Source organism: Pteronotus mesoamericanus, unplaced genomic scaffold (assembly GCF_021234165.1).
Source record: "Pteronotus mesoamericanus isolate MK-2021 breed Mesoamerican mustached bat unplaced genomic scaffold, CSHL_Meso_final scaffold_507, whole genome shotgun sequence".
NCBI lineage: Eukaryota > Metazoa > Chordata > Mammalia > Chiroptera > Mormoopidae > Pteronotus > Pteronotus mesoamericanus.
In genome coordinates, this window is record NW_026555319.1 from 3,743,064 (window position 1) to 3,763,245 (window position 20,182).

The window sequence follows — 20,182 nt, forward strand, 5'->3', positions numbered from 1 at the left end:
GCTGGCTTCTCACGACGGAAGTCTTTCTGGGCTCCAGAACTCAATGACTCTTCCTGCCAGCCTGAGCAATGGCAAACTTTAACCTCTAACTCCACCGCTCAGAGCAGCCACATCAGCCAAAAGAGGCTGCCAGTTGTCTGCATCCACCCCCCACCAGGCACTTCCCCGTCCGTCCTCCTCATCACCATCTCAGCGATCCCGCTCGTCAAGGGCTCACTGTGCGTTACGTATACACTCAGTCACCTACAAATCTCCCAAAGGCATGACTCTACAGAGAAAAAGAGAAGAAAAGGGAGCTGAATCCTAGGAAATGATTTTCAGAAAACAGCAGATGGGGGAAGATGGGGTAGAAAACCCTTTCCTCCTCTCGCTAAGTGATAATGCTTTCACTGCTGGCAGATGGCGCCTCCCGCGATACTGGCGGCGCCGCAGCGGAGGCAGCTTCCTCGGGCTGCCTGGTGCCCTTCCCAGTGGCTTTCCGTTTTCCATAGCTTTCACTTGACGATCTGTCTGGGAGTGGAGAGTTTTAGGAGCGTGTAACAGTTCTAGGAGTTGTGACTGTATTGAACCAATTAAGGCAGAAGAGATGAGGAGAGAAGAGAAAAGGAAGCAACTGATGGGATGGAGGGGGAGTTGTATAATAACAGGGAGGGAAGGGGAGAGGAGGGAGGAAGTGGGGGAAGGGGAGGGAGGGAAGGGAGCGGTGGGGTGGGAGGGGAGGCGGGGAGGGGAGGGAGGCAAGAGGGAGTGATGAATTTTGAATCTCCCACAAAGAAGTGTCCTGTGCAACGAACAGTGTCGGAATTTCCCGCCTGCTGGGCGACACTGCTGAACCTAGATCCAGGGCTCATGTCCACATTCTGTCACCATGTCCAGCCAGAGCTCTGAACTGAATTTTATTTTCATTTATTGATTGATTTGAGAGAGGGAGGGAGAAGAGAGGTAATGGAAGAGTTGGAGGGAGGGAGGGGAAGAGCGGGAGGGGGAGAGAGAGAAACATCCATTTGGTGTTCCACTTATTGACGCATTCATTGGTTGGTTCTTTTATGTGCCCTGCCCGAGGATCGAACCTGCAACCTTGGTGTATCAGGGACAATGCTCTAACCAAGGGAGTGACCGGCCAAGGCTGAACTGAATTTTAAAGGACACAGGTCTAGGATTAGTTTTAAAAGCATCTTTCACAGCGCTCTCAAAGCACCTGGGGAAAGACAAAATCATGTTCCACTTACCAAGGGATACACGCGGGTAGCGTCATCCTTTTGAAACAAAATGTCCTCGGTGGTGGTGGCCACCAGTGAGTCCCTCGGGATGCTGGCTTCGGGCTGGAATTCTTTTTCTTTTTCCTCAGTGAAGTAGGATACTCTTTTTTCTTGTCTCCTTCTCTCCTTTTCTGGTTCCAAGTCCCTCCTCTCCTGTCCCAGTTCCTCGTGGGGCATCTGGTCGCGTCCCTCCCCAGGCTCGCCCGAGGGCTGCCTCCCGGGGTAGCCCAGCGGTTGCCCCTCTAAACTGCCGAGATCCAAACCCAGAAGCTCTAATTGTGAGCTCAGGCTTCCCGAACTTTCTGATTGTAATGAATGCTCTGACTCTCTGTCACTACGGGTTTTCTTAAAAAGAAAAGAAAAGAAAAGTAAAGAAAGGAAAAGGAGATGGTGATCCTAAATACATTCTCCAATATTTTCCTTTCTTTTCCTAATCAGCCGGGCTCAATGTTAGCCTCACACAGGAATTCCGAAATGTTTTTAACTTTTTTTTATTGCTGTTCAGTTACTGTTGTCCCCGTTTTTCTCCCATTGCTCTCCCCTTCCCTGCCCCCTCCTCTCTCCCACCTACTGGAGTTACGAAGTGTTTTGAAAAACAGCCTGGATGCTTCTGTACTCAGATACCCTGGATCATGGGCACGTGAGGTTCATTCCTGGCCCACCCGCAGGCCCACAGGAGCAGGGCCATTCTTCTCGGCGGGTCTCCCAACAGCGGACCAGCCACAGCTGAGTACCCTGCAGGGAGGGTCCCTGGGGAGCTTCCAGGGCCCCGCCACCCCGGCTGCTCTCAGGGCGCCGGCCCCTGCCCCGCGTGCAGCTGGCTCCTCCCCGCCGGATGTCCCCACCGGCTCTCCCTACCGTCCTCCCTCTGAGCTGAGCTGGGCGTGCTGTCCTGTTCTGAAAAACAGCTCCTCCATGCCCCTCAATCTCTGCACTTAGCGTGTTGTTTTTTAACGTTTGGTAATGGGACTGCCTCCCTACCCACCCGAGAACGCAAGAAAACGGTTTTGTATCCCCGCAGGCTGGCACATAGTAAGCATTCAATGAATGGTTATGAACGAAAGAATGAACGAACGGCAGTGGCTACTTACTGGAGATATTCCTGACGTGATCAACCGGGCATCAGCCAATGTCAGCCCCTCCAAACTGGTCATGGGTGTGGTCCTTCCTTGGGGCTTCACTCTGGCTTCTTCATGGGCTCCTACAGCCACCCCCTCCTGTGCCGCTCCTGCCTCTTCCTCTGTTTCTTCTCTGACAGTCTCCTCCTCCTCCTCCCCTTCCTCCTCCACTTCCACCTCCTCTTCCACCTCCTCCTCCACTTCCACCTCCTCCTCCCCTTCCTCCTCCACTTCCACCTCCTCCTCCTCCTCCTCCACTTCCACCTCCTCCTCCCCTTCCTCCTCCACTTCCACCACCTCCTCCCCTTCCTCCTCCACTTCCACCTCCTCCTCCCCTTCCTCCTCCACTTCCACCTCCTCCTCCCCTTCCTCCACTGCTTCCTCCTCCACTTCCACCTCCTCCTCCCCTTCCTCCTCCACTTCCACCTCCTCCTCCCCTTCCTCCACTGCTTCCTCCTCCACTTCCTCCTCCTCCTCCCCTTCCTCCTCCACACCTTCCTCCTCCCCTGCCTCCTTCCCCGCTTCCCCCTCCTCTTCCTTTGCTTTCCTCTCCTCCTGAGAGTCTCTCCATGCTAACGGGTCATCTTCTTTTGATTCCTGTGGCATATTTTCTTCCTCTGTATAATAATTTGGGTAATATTCTTCCTCTTCTTCCATTTCTGTTTCTCCATCTCCTGTTTCTAATGGGTTTTTCTCTGTATCTGCCATTCTTCTCTGTACAACTGCCTCTAGAAAAATTGGACCATAATAATCAGCAGGACCCTATTTCCCATTTTGATCCCTCAGTGGCATTAACCTATTGGTAAAATGAGCAATACCAACCCTGGTTCCTTTCCAAGGGAGTAAAAGGAATGTCATATTCCTGGGAAAGCCTGTCCCCAATCTTGAAAATACTGATCCCAGGGCCTCTCCCCTTTCTAGAAATAACTTTAGAGCTCTCTAACTCACTGTAAATGTATTTACATTGTAAAAGGCAGCCACATGCAGGACCCAGGCATTGGCGACAATTCTAGCGCCATGACTAGGAAGGGGTGTGGCTCCGTGGTTAGAGGCACAGCTTTGCAGTCAGCCTCTCCTGCCATCCGCGCTCCGCAGCTCGCTTGCTCTGCGACCTTGGACAAGTCACTTTATGCCTCAGAGTCTAAATTTGCTCACAGGCAAAATGAAAATTACTATCCCAAACTCTGGAGTTATTGTGAAGATTACATGACATACAGGAAATGCCCAACACATAGCTGCAGCACTTAGTGCTTGAGAAATGGTAGCAGTTGTTAAAGTTTCAAAGCCTTTTTTCTCTCATATACACCTTACAACAAACTGAAGTCTGGCGCTCTGAGAGCTGAAGTGACTTATTCAAGATGACACGGCTGGTGGACTGCAGACCCCTCTGCGCTGAGCCTCCACCTGGGAAGGTGCTGACTTCAAGCCTCGGGCCTCTGGCACAGGGCCCCTTCCGATGCCAGGCTTTGCCAGTGAACCTTGAGGCAGGGCCGGGTGCGGGGTGGTGGCGCTTGGGGTGGCGGCAGGTGCGGGGGTCTGTGGGGCGCACGCGCGGCCCCTTGCTCTAGCTCAGGGCCCCCTGGGGCCGCCCAGACCAGACCCAGCCCTGCCCGGCTGGGGTGAGCTCCCCCTCGACGCACCAGGTCCCGCTTTGCTGGGCTTGCCTGCCTGGGCCGCGTGCCCACCCAGGTGCTCAAAAGGCCGGCGCCGTCCACGGCCAGGACCCGTCCGCCACCTCCCGGCCCTCCAGCTGCCGCTGCTTCTCCAACACGGGCTCCCTAGTTACAGTTGCCACCCAAGCCCTGTCCCCATGGTAACTGGCCGTAAAGCGAGAGGGCCGGATGGTGGTCATGTGCCCAGACAGCAGCGGCAAGCTAGCGGGCGCGCCCCCTGCCGGTCCCACCAGAGAGGCGCCTCTGTGGCTGGGACGTCGGCTGCCCTGGTCCCACCGTCTTTCCTCCCTTCCCCTTTTCCCAATGTGCCACCCCCCGCCCAGGGAGCTGCAGCAGCTCCTACTAGCAGCTCTGACTTTCTGAAGGCTTAACAAGAATAAGGAAAGTATGAACTGTTTGACAAAATTCTCTTTGCCAAAAGCAAACGAAAGTCCCCAGTCTCGTGGATGCTGCACCCGTCTGTCGTCCACAATGTCTCACCCAGGCAAGAAGCGTTGTGCACAGGATTTTAGCTAGCTGGGATTAAATGTTATGTGTTACATTATCTTGCTGTTATCACAAAACGTTTCTGCAAAACCAGTTTGATCAAAGCTACTAGGACCATTCTACCTCCGAGGGCCCACTTCACAAAAGGGCGCACACACGTCCATCCAGCGGTTTCTGAAGGGAGCGCAGCAGGAAGCTGGCCGAAGGCACGGAGGCAGGCTCTCAGCTGCTGTCGCTCTGGGAGAATGTGGCCAATCCCGCCCCGTCCCTCACCCCCCGACCTCCAATGCTGGTTGATTAATATACGTACATCTCAGAAAGAAAATAAAATAAAAAGGAAAAACTGGATGGGACAAACTGTTTATTACAGTCTACAGATTATAGAAAGAAACTGGAAAGCACCCGGAACTAGAATACACATGAACAGCAGAGACGGGCAACACCGCGGCTACGGGGACGCGTGCGCAGGGAGGCGCTGAGCGTGGGTGGGACCTGCGGCTGGGAGCGGCCGCAGTTCTGAGCCGGTCAGGGCGGCCGGGCTGGCCTCTGTGCACCCCGGGCAAATGCGGCCCCAGGACCACAGGCAGGCCTCGGCCATGCCCGGGCACTGCCACGGGGCGGCGGGGGGAGGTCAACCCTGTGACACAGCGACGAGAGGCAGGCAGACCGGAGCCACTAGGAATCACGGAAACCCATGTGGCTGTGTCGAAAGTCAAGAGGAGGAATGGGCGCGTTCAAGAGGTCAGCTCTGCCCACGCTGCTTGGTCCCACCGGCGGTGCCGGGCACACCTCAGCAGGCTATGAAACAGCGCGGGCCTGCGGGCACGACAAGGGGCTTCAACTGTAAAACGTCGAGTGAGAAGCTAGTTGGCAGGCGTTTTTACTCTATAAGTGAAGGCAGCTTGCTGCCCCCTGGTGGGTTACAGGCAAGAAAGCCGACACCTCGCTGGGACGCCTGGGGAGCTTCCCGCCGCCTCTGCCCTTAAAGGGAGCAGCTGTGGCCCGGGCAGTCCAGTGGCTGCGGACATGTCCTCTGCATCCAGAGCAGCGCCGCCGCCCCGCAGACGCAGATGCGTGGCCGAGTGGCTGGGAACCCCGTGCCCTAAAGGACGATGAGCCTGAAACGCTGTAGGTCAGATCTGACTTTGGCACAACTGTCGTTTTACCCAGCCTCTAACTCCCGTCTATGCTTTGGTCTCAGAGGTTCTTCAGAAATTTGGTTGGGATGATTACATGGTCACGTCAGTATTACAAAACTATTTATTTGGGACAAAAAAAAAGTCCTGAAAGAGTGAAGTCGTGCCGGCACCTGCCAAAATAACTCCCGTGCTCCTGCCCGCCATCAGAGGATTCCCTTTTAGGGCCACGGCCCAATTTGCAAAAGATGCTCAGCACATGTCAAGTTTTAACAATGTCTTAATCCTAAGAGATCACATACACTCAGAGGCCACCACCTAGGAGTTCGGGCTTCCAGCCTCTTCCAGATCCTTAAACTTCAGGGAGAGAAGAGGAGGAAGAAATTCTGCCTCCCCCCGCCCCACCCCGACCCAAGTCCAGGGCAACCGGAGATGCTTTCCTGCTACTGTTCCCCCGGACAGTCATCTTTGCATAGGAATAATGTTGCAGCTGGAGGGAAAAAAGAAAAGAACCAGGGTAAATGTGGCGGCCCCATTCAGGAAGATCAGAAGGTGAGCCCTCCTCAGCTTTTCAGGTACACTCTTTAGTTCTGCCAAGCAAATGCCCGGTTAATGAAAGGACCAGAGACCAGGGCTCCGTCCAGCCCTGCAGCTCGGCCTCTTCCCTGCCACAGTCTTCCTTGCGGGTTCCACGGGCCGCCTGGGGATCCCCATGGCCCCCCACCAAGCCTCGCCACCACCCCCACCAGCCGCTGTCGCCATGTAAGTGAGCAGAGACGGGCGCTTTACCCCAGCAGTCCTCTGCCCGCCCAGCGTGCCGGGACAAGTCTCAGCTGAAGCTTCTCCCCTCTGCGGATCACCGCCACATTCAGGGCTTTCTGAAAGGAAAACAAGCTCACTTTGAGTTCAACCCTCTTAGCTCTCAGCAAGATTCAGGCCGAAATGCCAATACTGTTTTTCGCCCGTCAGGTTGGCAAGGATGCTTCCTTTAACTGTTAGCCCGCAGCTGGTGAGCGCGGGGACATAGCCCTCTTGGGGCAGCCAGTGGGGCTGCAAATCGGTGCCACCCCCCGCAGAACCATGTCTCCAACCCCCTCAAAAAAAAAAAAAAACCTCAAAAAAAAAAATAGGTGCATACAAAATACAGTTTACAAAAGTACAAGATGATATAGAAACAAAGTGTTCACTCCAGAACTATTTATAAATTCAAAAACTGAAAGCACCCAAAATATCCCTTAATAAGGTATTGTTCATATATAGCAAACGAGGCAGTTTTAGAATATAAAACAAGACTAAACCAACCAAGCATAAAGCCACTGGAATATACACGTACTTCTAAAAGAACATACATGTTGCTTGGTGCATGCAGTTTTCTGGAAGACATACTGAAAAAACTGTTAGCAGTGGTAACTTTCCAGAGAGAATGGAGTAATAGAAGATGACATTTACTTTTATATCTTTCTACACCATTTTTTAAAAGATGTTATTTATTTATTTTTAGAGAGAGGAGAAGGGAGAGGAAGCGAGAGAGAGAAAAACAGCAATGTGCGAAAGAAGCGTCCATCAGTTGCCTTTCACACGCCCGCAGCCGGGGACCTGGCCCGCAACCCCGGCACGTGCCCTGCCTGGGAACTGAAGCGAAGACCTTTTGGTTTGCAGGCTGACACAGAGCCCACTGAGCCACACCAGCCAGGGTGTGGACCATTAATTTTTTTAACCATGTGTATGTATTACTTAATTTAAAAAATTAAAGTAGGTAACATACCAAAAAAATTAGTTTAAAATAAGAGGTATCAAAATTTAAAACTTCTGTGCATCAAAGGACACTATCAACAGCGAAACAAGCAGCCCTTAAAAAGGCAGAACATGCTCACGCTTATAAGAGGATCGGGGGACCAGAGAGACATTATGCTGTAAGCACAATACACCAGTCACAGAAGGACGAACACAGGACCCCGCTGACGGGGGCACCGGGAGAAAATCTGCAGGGACAGGAGAGAGGTCAGTGGCGACAGAGGACTGGGGAGAGGGGGATGGGAGCCAGCGTTTAACACACGGAGTGCCAGTCTGGAGAGACGACAACGCTCTGGGACGGATGGAGGACGACGTGAAGGCACTTTAGGCCAGAGAACTGTATGCTTAAAAAGTGGTTCAAATGGTAAGTTTTGTTACGGATATTTTTCCACAGTTTTCTTAAGTTCTGGAAGATCTGCCAATGTAATCACTAAATCTGAAAAAAATAAAACATGAAAAAACCCAAAAAGATGCCAATTTCTCACTTATATTGTCAAGGAATAAAAGACTAACAATAGCACCATTGGAGAGGGAACCAAGAAACAGGCACTCACTTAAACTGCTTAAGGAAATGGAAACATCTATCAAACCTGTAAATGTGCATTGTCTTTGACCCAGTAATGCCACTTCTAGACATCTCGCTGACAGAGACGTCACGCAAGACAAGAATACTCACCACACCAGTGTGTGTGTGTGACGGCCAAACACGGGAAACAGGCCAAGGGTCCGGGGTGGGCGTGGCTAAGTAAAAGACGGCAAACCAAGCAACGGGATCGGGTGGAGACAGCTGTTTACTGATGGGGGGGATCCCTTCAGAGGGGGAAAAATCCAGAAAAGAACGTAGAGCAGGTCTTGTTTGTATCTCTTTTTCAAAAAACCATCGCTGCAGACATACACGCCTACATCAAGAAGACCTGTGAGGGGCACAGGGAGGGGGCCCGGCTCAGGGAGTGACAGCCCCCAGCTGGCAGAGACCCGGAGGTCGCGCTTGACACGGTCCGTCATATAAAGCCCATCCTTGCGCATCCTAACGTCCCTATGATTTGCCCACGTCCTTTCGCCTCCGGGCCACCTGCCCCAGCCACGCCGCCTCCTGGCCAGTTCTCTACCTGGCACCCAGAGAGACTGTTCCTTGACACAGAGCTCCTGGCCTCGGTTTCTCCCCCGCCCGGGAGCCGCATGGCTCCTGGCTGCCCCTCAGAAGAGAACAGAATCTTCCCAAGGGACCACAAGGCCTTGCGGGGTCTGGCCCCTGCCCACCTCTGGGCCCTACCTCCTCCGATGATGTCCCCGCTCTTCCTTGCCCTGGCCCCAGCCAGCCTTCTCTGGTCCTCGCACGCCAGGGCCAGGACCCTGCAGCAAGGCCCCACCGGCCTGCCCGCCCTGAGGAGTGGCCCCTCCAACCCCAAACTAGATCAGGACCCATTACTTGCTCTCCCAGCTCCTCGACCTTTCCCACAGTGTGTAATTGGCACCTGAGATTCTGTGATCGAAGCTTGTCTCCCCGCCCGAGGCCACGGCCCGCCGGCCACCTGCTCCCCGTCCGGCACCAGTGCCAGGCCCCGGCTCAGTGCAGCAGGGGAGGTGCTTCAGGAGGGAGAGGCCCCGGACTTTTATTCTTATTTTAAGCACTTTTTTCACTGTATGATTTTTTACTCTAAATGTGCACTATTACTGAGCTGTAATTCACATGCAATAATTCACCATTTAAGAGTGTAAGTCCAGTGGCTTTTCATGCGTACTGAGACTTGCACAGCCATCGCCACTGATTCCAGAACATTTTCATCATCCCCCCCAAAATAAACCCCGCCAGTTAGCAGCCGCTCCGCCTCCCCTTCTCCCCCAGAACACGGCCCCCGCTGCTCTGCTTCCGCCGCTGTGGCTGTGCCTTTTCTACGCCTCGTACACGGAGGCCCACAGCATGTGGCCCTTCGTGCCTGACTTCCCTCACTCCGCACAAGCCCTTCCTTCCAAGGTCCGTCCACATCAGTGCTCCCGTCCCTTGTCACAGCTGCGTAAAGTGGGTATTAGTTCTAAAACAGACCCTTTTGTGGGGAAAGGGGGTATAACAGGACTAAATGGTAATGGAAAAGATTATAAGACTGAATTAAAAAAATAAAAGACAATTTTTAAAACTTTTAAGATATTTTTCCTTTGAAAATATATGCATTTGGTCCAGAAACTCCCCTTTAGGAAGTTATCTAAAGAAACAGATTTGTCTACAAGAGTATTAATTTTCAGGTTTCCATAAAACTGGAAACTACCTAAACGTCTCGCACTAAAGCGCTGTGTGGGTTTCGGTGTTATGATGTTTTAATTCGCCGGCGGCCCATGAACACCCAGACGCGCAATTCTCAAGCCAAGCTCCAGTTCCTGGAGGCGCCGGCGCCTGAGGAGGGAGGTCGCCCCTGCCCCAGGCCCATCCCAGTAACTCGGCGCCCACCTGTGTGATACACTGGTGTTCCCCAGGAAATTTCATTGGAAGAAAAAGTTATGTTGCTAAAAATATGTATATATATTCAAAAACTACTTCTGTAAAGAAGGCTTTATACAGTATTATTACCCGTGGTCGCCAAGCTGTACATAACCATATATAATACTGTATTGCGTGTTTGAAAGATGCTAAGAGAGTAAATCTTAGAAGTTCTAATCACAAAAAAATAAAATTGAAACTATGTATGGTGATGGATGTTAACAGGATTTACTGTGGTGAGCATTTTGCAACACATATACATATGTCATTTTTGTTGTACACCTCAAACTAATATAATGTATGTCAAGGACACCTCCTTAAAAACAGAATTACAGACCTAGAGCGAGCCTAAGACAATTTTTAACCAGGAGAGGCTGACTAGGAACCAGGAGCTGTTACCAGTAATCACCGACACCGGGACACAACCTAGGGGTCCCTCGGTGGCAGGCGGGTAAATGCCCTGGGGCCACGCACACCGAGGAGCTTCACGTGGCCATGAGGAGGGAGGGACCCGGGGAACGCGCAGCAACGTGGGAGAACCTGCTGCTCAGTGCAGGGTCAGAGAAGCCGGACTTAGAAGGTGCCACACACTGCACGGTCCCACTTACAGGATCCTGGAAAAGGTAAAACTACAGGGACAGCGTGCAGCTCTGTGGTGGGCCACGTGGGGCTGCAGGGCGGGCAGCCACCAAAAGACGTGAGGACGGAGCTGCTCTGCATCTTCATTACAGTGGCAGTTTGCAAAACTCGCAGTCCTGTGCACTGCAAAGGGAATGTGGCCGCAGGTCAAGCACACTTGAATGAAAACAACCCTCCTCTACGTGATGGCGTATGGACAGACCACTCCCAGAGGGATGCGTGGCTGGGAGGGGGCACCTCTGGGGGACAGGACACGGACTCGGAGGAGAAGGAGGCCCCACACCCAGCAGGAATGCGCTCACCGCTGTCGCCTCTAGAAACCTCCCGACAAGGACGACGGCGCAGCTAAGGGGTCACGAAGGGCCAGCACCACCAGGACAAATAAATAAAGTGAGGCGAAGACAGGAAAAGTGAGGAATGGAGACAAAGCTGAAAGCTTAGAGAAACCGGACAAGTAGTAGCTGAGCCACCAGACAAACCAGGAAGCCTGCAGGGCGGCTGTGGAATGAACGTGCCCATAAATCCTTTGTTATTCCTTCCTGGAATAGAAATAAATTCAACTAAATGAATATATAAGTGAATTTTTTTTAAAAAACCTTTCAAGAAATCAAAGTCACCACAAACAAAGTGAACAGACAAGGAGCTAACCAGGAGACACACACAACACATGAGTGGGCAAGGTTTCCTATCTGGAATATACACAGTTCCTACAAATTGATATTTTGATAGGACGAATAACCCAACAGAAGAAAATGGAAAAAAATGTAAACAGATAGTTCATAGAAATAAAAATACGAATGGTGCCCTGGCCGGGTGGTTCAGTAGGTTGGAGCGCCATCCCACACACCAAAAGGGTGGGCGTTCGATTCCCAGTCAGGGCACATATTTAGGTTGTGGGTTCACTCCCCAGTCAGGGCACATATGGGAGGAACCAACTGACATTTCTCTCTCACATTGATGCTTCTCTCTTTCTCTCTCCCTCTCTAAAATCAACAAACATACCTTTTTAATTTAAAAAAAAAAAAAAAAGAGTGAGGTATGTGCCAAAGTGAAAAGGTCTCTAAGAGACACCATTAAATGAAACCAGGAACAGAAAGTCGGAGCAGGACATTGCAGACCAGGTGGCCGGAAAGGCCTCACTGAGAAGGTGTCACTTATACAAGATGAGGGAGGTGAGGGAGTGAGATGGGAAACGTAAGGGGTCGGGGGCAAGCTTTCTAGGCAGAAGGACAGACCACGCCGAGGCCCGAGGCCCCGAGCGGGGACTGCGCCCAAGCAACAGCGCTCTGAAGGCAGCAAAGGCCCGGCGCCGCTTCCCGGCCGCGGCAACGCCAGGGCCGCTGACTCACCCCCTCGCTGTGCTGCACCACGCTGCCAATGTTCTGCAGCGACTGGAAGTTCTGGATGTTGACGGAGCCGAACTCCACAATCTCATCATCCACTTGCAGACCCTAGAGGAGGAAGAGAAATGGAAAACCAGGCTAGAGGTTAAGTGTGCTTCTGGCACTTACCCCTTAGCACCCAATCTGATGTCAAGGGCAAGAGCCTGTCCTCTCCAAGGGACAATGGCAGGCCCGGGGCAGAGAGGCCAGGGATTCAGACTGAGCAGAAGGTGGCCAGCTCCACCTGAGGCCCGATGAAAGCCGGCGGCCGCGGAGGCCTCGCGACGTGTACGGGAGAGCCCAGCGCTGCTTGCTCTCTGGGGTCCTCGGCCAGGTGCGGGGGCCAAAGGACGCAGGCCAGTCTGGGCCTGTTATGTTCTGGGCTCAGAATCCAGACAAGCTCACCCCCAGAAGCCCTCAAAAATAAGCAGCCAGAGGCACAAGGCTGACCCAGGACTAGCGCGACCCTTTCATTCCGAAAACACAGATGGGGAGTCACTCATCCCTCCAACAAATTCGTGTCATGGGCCAACTACGGCATCGTGCTGGACAGAGCGGTGAAGGAAGCACAGCTTATGTGCAGCCTGCAGTCTCATGATCGTAAAGGGGACTGCCAGGCCGGAGCCAGGACCCAGTGCCGTCTCTTAGGAGCCATGTGTCCTGGCACAAGTTACTTCAGGTTTGGAGGCTTTTCCTCCTGGGTCAAGTGGGGTTATAAAGATTAGTACCTGCCCCAGAGGGTGGCTGGGGATTAAATATTACCCACAGGTCCACATAAAAACCTGCACGTGACCTTCATAAAAGACTTGTACGTGATGTTCATAGTAGCATCCTTCATAATACATAAAAAATGGAAACCAAAATGTCCATTAACTAATGGTAAACTAAGTGTGATCTAGCCATACAATGGAACATTAATCCGCCATAAAAAGGAACGAAGTACTATCACTGCTCCAGCACGGATTAGCCTTGATGACACTAGTCAGGCAGGACCACGTACTGTTTGATTCTTTCTATCACGTGTCCAGAACAGGCAAACGCACAGAGACAGAGGCGGACAGGCATTGCCAGAGGCTGGGGACAACTGAGGCTGGGAAGTGACTGACAGGCACAGAGGTTCTGTTTCAGGTGATGAAAATGCTCTAAAACAGACGCACAGCCCTGTGAATGCACTGGAAGCCACAAAACTGTATGCTTTAACTGGGCAAGATTTTATGGTACATGAAATATCTCAGTAAAGCCGTTTCAAACTCCCTGAAATACACCAGGCAAGGTACAGCTCGCCTGGCAGGGCACCTGGTGCACAGCAAGGGCTTGGCAATCGGCAGCTGGTGCCGTTCTCATGCATGTGAGTCAGTGCCTGGCTAAAACAGGCCCCAGGGAGAGAGCCTCTGTCCCTTTCTTGGGACCTCTGCCGCGTTTACCTCGTGCCCATCCCAAGTCTCTCCCTGACCAGTTCGGTGGGCCGCAGAGACTCCTCTCTGAAACCCCGGCAGGCCCCGGCCCGCGCTTGCTGGATGCGTCAGCGCAGCCAGGCCGCAGCACGGAGAGCGCGGGTCTGTCTTCCCACAGTCCTCCCCACCCCTCCCCGATCCCCAGCCACCTGACCCACAGCACCCACTGGGGGCAGATGCGGACGGCTGGGCCCTGGCTTACTGCGATGCTGGCGGGGGAGCCGGGGCTGATGCTGTTCACTTTGGCAAAGGCCTGAGCAGGGCTGAGGCCCTCGCTCTGGCCCAGGCCACGGCTCATGGCCTCCTGGTGGGCCTCAGCCATGTCCCGGGCCTGCTTCTCCTTGTCCCGGGCGTGCAGCTGGTGCAGGGCCTCCTCCACCTGCTTCATCACCGCCTTGTGATCGTTCTGCAAGCCTGGGAGGAGAAAACCATGTTGGGGCCGAGGATGACAGCTGAGGACACAAGGCCCCCTCATCCATTCACTGAACATTGAACGAGCGCGGCCGACATGCTTGGCTTATCCCAAAACACGCTCAGATGGAGTCATGACTCACACAGGAAACGGGAGTCAGTAAGCAGAGAGCGTGGATAATTATTCCCTTCTGCTATGACTCGGTGGTCGACTCCTGGTTGCTGCCAGAGGAAGGGTGAATAATGGCCCCGCAAAGAATTTCATGTCCTAATCCCCGGCACCTGTGACTATGTTACTTTATGTGGCAAAAGGGACTTTGCTGGTGTAACTAAGTTTATGGCCCTGACTTGGGAGCATATCCGGGATTCTCCAAGTGGCGGGCCCAACGCTATCACGAGGGTCTTTATAAATGAAAGAGGGAGGCAGGGGGTAGGAGAAAGAGACGTGGCAGGATCGGAGTTGGAGGGATGTGACTGCTGACTCTGAAGATGGAAGGAGCCATGAAACAAGGGATGTGGGCGGCCTCTAGACGCTGGAGAAGACAAGGCAACAGGCTCTCCCCGGGCCCTCTGGAAGGCTCTCAGCCCACCGAGACCCATGTGGGCGTCTCGCTCCAGAGCTGTAAGGTAACAAGTCTGTGGCATTTCAGGGCACTAAGTCTGTGGTGATTTGTTGTGTCAGGAACAGAAAACCAACACGCTACCCAACCTCTACTCTCCTTCTGTTCCTTGGTCACTATTATTAATAGTAAATGTAAATCCGAGCACGTAACTGATTCGGTTAGGATTGTAAGCAATAATTGACTTGGGTGTCTATTGTTGTTTCAATAAAGTTTCCACAATGAAATAAAATTCTTAAAAAGGAAATGGAACTGCAGATCCAGAACCCTGCGTTTAACCCACTCCTGAGCTCTCAGTCCCTCCAGAGACAATGCGATGATCTTGTCAAGGCAGACGCAAGGGAAGCAAATGACAAGGAATACTGGTGATTTCACTGGCACGCCTTTAACGACGCCCCCTTCTGCAAGGCGGGGCACCCCCGAGGGCCACTCACAGACGATGTTGTGCCTGGCGGCGCGCACTTGGTACACGTCCACATCTGACCGGGGGTAGCCCTCGCGGTCCACCAGTGGCTCGTTCATTCCAACGCCTTTTTGCTGGAAGGAAGAAACGCGGCTTTAACAAAAACTGCTCAAGTATGAAATCCTGACGACCTCTTTCCCAGACTCCTTCCCTTCACAGTCACAGTAAAGGCGACACTAACGAAAGCCGCCATCTGTTGACCACTGGGCACCGAGCAGGTGTTTCACCCACCTCCTCTCCCAAGCACCCTCTACGGGGGGCGCTGTGTCTTAAATGAATTTTTGATAACATAAGTAACGCATGAATCACTCTCCTTTTCTGAAGTCAGCACTGTGCAGATAAAACTAATGACTCCTTTGAGCGTGAACCCCAAGGCCGGCCTCCTTCTCCAACTCCTGCAAACCCCCTTCTTACACACAGCTGACACCTGGCTGATGGCCTTCGAAGCTGGAGGAGAGTGACAACCCCTAAAAGCACCCAGCTGTGGCAACACTTTGGTTCTGCTAAATATAAAAAAGATCTAAAACGGCTTTCAAAGAGGCTGCCTCCCTGGAAGGAAACACTGACAGCGCCAGCTGCCCCCAACGGAGGGAGAGAGGGTGGCCGGGGTGGGCGAGTGGGAGACTTCGCATTGCACACCCTTCAGGAGGCTGAATTTTGACCTTGGGAGTGTGTTCCCTATTTGAAACAATACATTTGTTTTAACACTTTAAGGTCTAACTTAGGGCATGGTGTACAAAAACAACAAAGCGTGTTCTGCCCCGATGACGATGTAGGGCAGGGATTTTGCCGTCCATTAGCCTCTGACGTGATCTCAGTTCTGCCGCGTACAATCTGGGTACCACTGGGTCAGACTTCGCCTCCTTGAGCCTCAGCTTTGTCGATTATAAAATGGGAAGAGCGGTCGGTACTCATTCCCTTCCCACCTATTGTGAGAATTAATGGATTGACCTACGTAGAGTGCTTAACGGAGTGACAGGAACACGCAAAGTGGGGCAAACAGTGGCCCCCAAAAGATACACCCAAATGCTAACCCCCAGAACCTGAGAATGCGACCTTTTTTGGAAAAGCTATCTTTGCAGATATAATTAAGGTAAGGATTTCTGAGATCATCCTGGATTAGGGCGGGCCTAACTCCCATGATGAGTATCCTTGCAAGAGAAAGGGGAGAGACATCCCGGACACAGAGAAGGCCACATGAGGACAGAGGGCAGCCACCGGAAACCAGGGGGGAGGCACTGCACAGGTTCTCCTTCAGAGCCCCCAGGAGGGACCCACTCTGCCTTCACCTTGGTCTCAGACTTAACGTCTGGCCTCCACAGCTGAGAGAGAATACATTTCTTTTGTTTTAAGCCACCCCATCTGCGGTCATTTGCTATGACAGCCCTAGGGAATTAATGCACATAGTAATGAGCAACAGCTGCAATTACTAACCAGCACAGAGTCAGGGCACAGGTGCCGCCATTCCACTCGCTTCTCTCCCTCTCTCTCTGGAGCCTCTGGGCTATTCAGATTGTTTCCTGTTGGAGAAAGGGGGTCCCCTCTATCCCCTTAAGACAGGACTCTCTATAGATACGGCACAAATGCGCCAGGGGCCACATACCCGTGTCAGCCTCCTGCCTTTCCACAGTGACTGCACTGACTGGCATTCCTGAATCAACAGCACGTGAGATACTAATTTCCAAAGTTGGGACCCGCCCCCCCGCCGCCCACTGGCAGCTCACACACACAACATAAAGAACCCTGAGTCTAAAATACTTATTCCCTTTCCAGTGATCTCCAATACAATAATTAAGAAGAAAATGTCCATTTGGCGCTTGTTTTTATATCACCCAGAGATCACTTGCTATCTCTGTTTTGTTTTCAACCCCTGTATTGAGATTTAGTTCACATACCATACAATCCACCCAACTGAGTATTTAGTATTTTCACAGAGCTGTACAACCATCACCACAATCAATTTTAGAGCATTTTCATCAACCTCCAAAAAGAAACCGCGGACCAATTAGCAGTCACTCCCATTCTCCCTCTCCTCAGCCCCTAGTAACCACTGATCTATTTCCTGTCTCTACGGATTTGCCTATTCCCGACATTTTGTCATATAAGTGGAATCATAAAATATGTGGTCTTCAGTGATGAACTTCTCTCACTCAACATCATGTTTTCAAGGTTCATGCACATGGGGGCATGGATCAGCACTTCTTTCCTTTTTATTAAATAATATCCACTGTATGGATACACCACATTTTATTTATCCATTCCTCAGCCGACAGACGTTTGTATGGATCCTCTTGACATACATTTTCACCTTACAATTAAGGGAAGAGATTCTCAATTTCTTTTTCACATGTTGTAGAACTATAAAATGTCCTTTTAAAGTAAATTTAAGTAAAAAAGTGTGTCAACTTAAAGAAAAACATAAAGGGAGAAACAGCATAGGAATTCCATGGGTACAGCATCCTGCTTATTGTAGACAGTAACTTCAGTTTACGAAATTGCCGGCAGAACACTTGAAAGCACAGGTTCTGGATTCAACAAGCCTGAGATCTCGATCCCACTCTGATTTTGCGCTAGTGACCTCCCCTTCATGAAAGAGCACCCTTTCGGCATACGTAGTGGGCACCCAGTGAAATGGCCCCGGGCCTCCACCTGGTACTTCGCCTTACTCCCAGGGCCTAAAATGCACCCCATCGGCCCGACATGAGATGTACCTAACTTACTTCCTCCGCAAATTAACTTGTGGTTTTACACTAGGTGGCTTAGGACAAACTCAGTTTTGGAGCCACACAGACCTAGGAACTAGCCCCACCACTGCCACTTACCGACTAGACCCTAGGTAAGAGTGGGCCCCACTCTGGGCCTCAGTTTCCCTTTTATACAATAAGGATAACGAGCCTCAACTGTTTCTCAAAGCTCAGTCCTTTGACCAATAGTATCCACACCTGAATTTTTGCAAAGTTTCTGAAAATTTACCAGAAACGCAGCATCTACTCCTGCGTGGCCCGTCCCCCTCAGAATCTGAATTTTAACATACACATTAAAGTTCAAGAAGTTCTGACGTAGAACGACTAGCAAAGCATTGAACATTCGGTAAACGTTCAACAACGACTGAGGATGGCAGTGATTCTCAATTACCCGGCTTCTGCAAACTTACTAGCTCTGTGACCGCAGGCAGGTCTAAGTTAAGTAATGCCTCAGTTTCCTCATCCCTAAAAGGGGGGAAATGAAAAAGCTTATCTCAAAGGGCTGCTGCGAAGCTTAAATGGGCTCACCAATGTAAAGCACGTGGAACAGCGCCCAGCGCACAGTGAGGGCTCCCTAAACACTTGCGATAATACCAATGCAGTTCTAGTTCTCCACGTTACTTGCCCACTAACGCAGCCGACAGCCTTGGGCCTCACCACGGAGGCAGGAACCCACACCTGAGACCTCCGGTGGAGGCCGCCCGGGCCTCCCACTCCTCCTGGGTCGTGGTGCCGAGTCCGGGGGCCTTGGGACGTCCCCCAGCCCGGCCGGGAGCCCCAAGCCCACACTCACGCTCTCCAGCACATCATAGTTGGCTTTAATCTGCGCTTCGATTTCCTCCTTGCGCTTTATCAGCTCCTGGACGTCACTGATAGTCACCGTGCTGGCCTGCGGGGAGCCCCCGCTCGCCCCAGCTCCCCTCTCCGACATCTCGGACCTCAGCCGGGGATTCTGGACAGCCGGTTTCCGGGTTGCGGTCCCTCGAGGACACCGTAGCTACGGCTCCGCCCGCGGGCCAAAACACCCCGGCCGTTCGCTAGCGCGGGAGGAAGCGAGGGGCGTGGTTTCGCCGGTGGGCGGGATCGCCGGCCCCCACACCCGGCTGAAGCACGTGGCCTGGCAGTGACTCCGCTTGAGGCGGACGGATTTCCCAGTACGCCCGACCAGGACAACTTGTCGTCTCCCTAGCTGACTCATTTTCTGCTCTCGTTCATCAACTAACACTTATTGAGTGCCTATTGTATGTGTATGTGCGAGAGTTCGGTGCCTGACGCTCCAGTCCAGCTCTTTACATCTAATGGCGCTGGAAGGTTTACAAAATGCATTCATATTCCTATCCCTAGTTTTTACAAACCCCAGAAGCTTGGGTTCAAATCCAGGGCTCTTGCCATTTACTGCAATGTAGTGATGACCTTAGGTAAAGCACTTCACTTCTCTGAGCCTCAGTTTTCTCACCGGTATATTGGTTCAATAGCCACAGAAACCCTTATGGAGCTTTGCCAACAAATATTTATTGAATGTCCCTTTTGTGCCATCCTCCGTCCTGGGTGCTGGAGGGGTGAAGAAGGGAGGGCTGGGTTTAGTTCCTGCCACCTGCTAAGGCCTCTACAACTTTTGGTAAAAGCAGTATTGATGATCACAGTAATAGTAATACTAATAATTTATCAAAAAGTTACACTGTGCCAGACACTGTTTTTAAGTGCCTTAACCCGTAAACAACCTCTTAAAACCAGGATGATAATTCCCTGCATCAACAGCTGAGAAAACCATCTCAACCGACTTGCCCAGCTAGCAAAACAAGCAGCCCAAATTGCAAGCCAGCTGCAAGCCAAAGGATGAAACTTAGTATCTTAACATGTGCCCCCCTAATATTTTTGCACTGAAAAAAAACAGGCCACCACTTGTGAGGTATTCAAATATTGTTTTCCCTGAATCCAGTCACGGAAAACAAACAGGCAAATCCTAGGGACATTTGTCAAAACAACCGGCCTGAACTCTTTGAAGAGGTCAGCATTGTGAAATTCGCCTGTGTGCTAGGCAATCACCTGCCTTAAAGAAGACTAGAGAGATGCAACAATGAAATGCAACGTGTGCACCTCCAAAAATAAATAAATAAATGACTAAATAAATAAATAAATAAAAGCAAGCTATAAAGGACGTTCTTGGGACAAGTAGGGAATTTGAATATGGGCTTTATATGAGTACAGTATATCGATGTTAAATCCCCTAAGACAATGGTATTATGATTACATAAGAGATTCTTCTTAGCCAAAGGAAATGAATGCTGAAGTATTTAGAGGAACAGCTTCGTGATTTCTGCAACGAATTTGCAAGTGGTTCGGGAAAAACAACGATGTACACACACACACAAAAAGAGAAAAAGAGTCGGGGGAGGAGGGTGGGGCAACATGTAGCAATTGAAATCTAGGTGAAGGGTATGTGGATATTCATGGAAACTATCTTGCAAGTCTTCTGAGGTTTGAAATTTTTCCAAATAAACAGGGCCGGGGAGAAGAGTTTTACTATGCA

The 20,182-nt window shown here is 51.6% G+C and overlaps 2 protein-coding genes across 2 annotated transcripts in view; both read right to left on the reverse strand.

Annotated features, from left to right (window-relative positions):
• The window catches only part of CFAP251 (cilia and flagella associated protein 251), a 40,781-nt gene extending 37,682 nt beyond the window's left edge, over nucleotides 1-3,099 (reverse strand). The window contains exons 1-3 of the mRNA XM_054594424.1: nucleotides 2,900-3,099; nucleotides 2,351-2,542; nucleotides 1,230-1,604 (exon numbers count right to left, since the gene is read on the reverse strand). Of these exons, the coding sequence (XP_054450399.1) occupies nucleotides 1,230-1,604; nucleotides 2,351-2,542; nucleotides 2,900-3,085 (753 nt within the window). The 5' untranslated portion in view covers nucleotides 3,086-3,099. The remainder of the gene's footprint in view (nucleotides 1-1,229; nucleotides 1,605-2,350; nucleotides 2,543-2,899) is intronic.
• Nucleotides 3,100-5,162: 2,063 nt separating this feature from the next.
• Nucleotides 5,163-18,615, reverse strand: PSMD9 (proteasome 26S subunit, non-ATPase 9). Its single transcript, XM_054594100.1, has 6 exons — nucleotides 18,446-18,615; nucleotides 14,880-14,982; nucleotides 13,617-13,828; nucleotides 11,928-12,029; nucleotides 6,462-6,550; nucleotides 5,163-6,162 (listed from the first exon to the last, which is right to left on the reverse strand). Exons 1-6 carry the CDS (start codon nucleotides 18,581-18,583, stop codon nucleotides 6,135-6,137), a joined length of 672 nt encoding a protein of 223 aa, XP_054450075.1. The 5' UTR covers nucleotides 18,584-18,615; the 3' UTR covers nucleotides 5,163-6,134.
• Nucleotides 18,616-20,182: the final 1,567 nt, after the last annotated feature.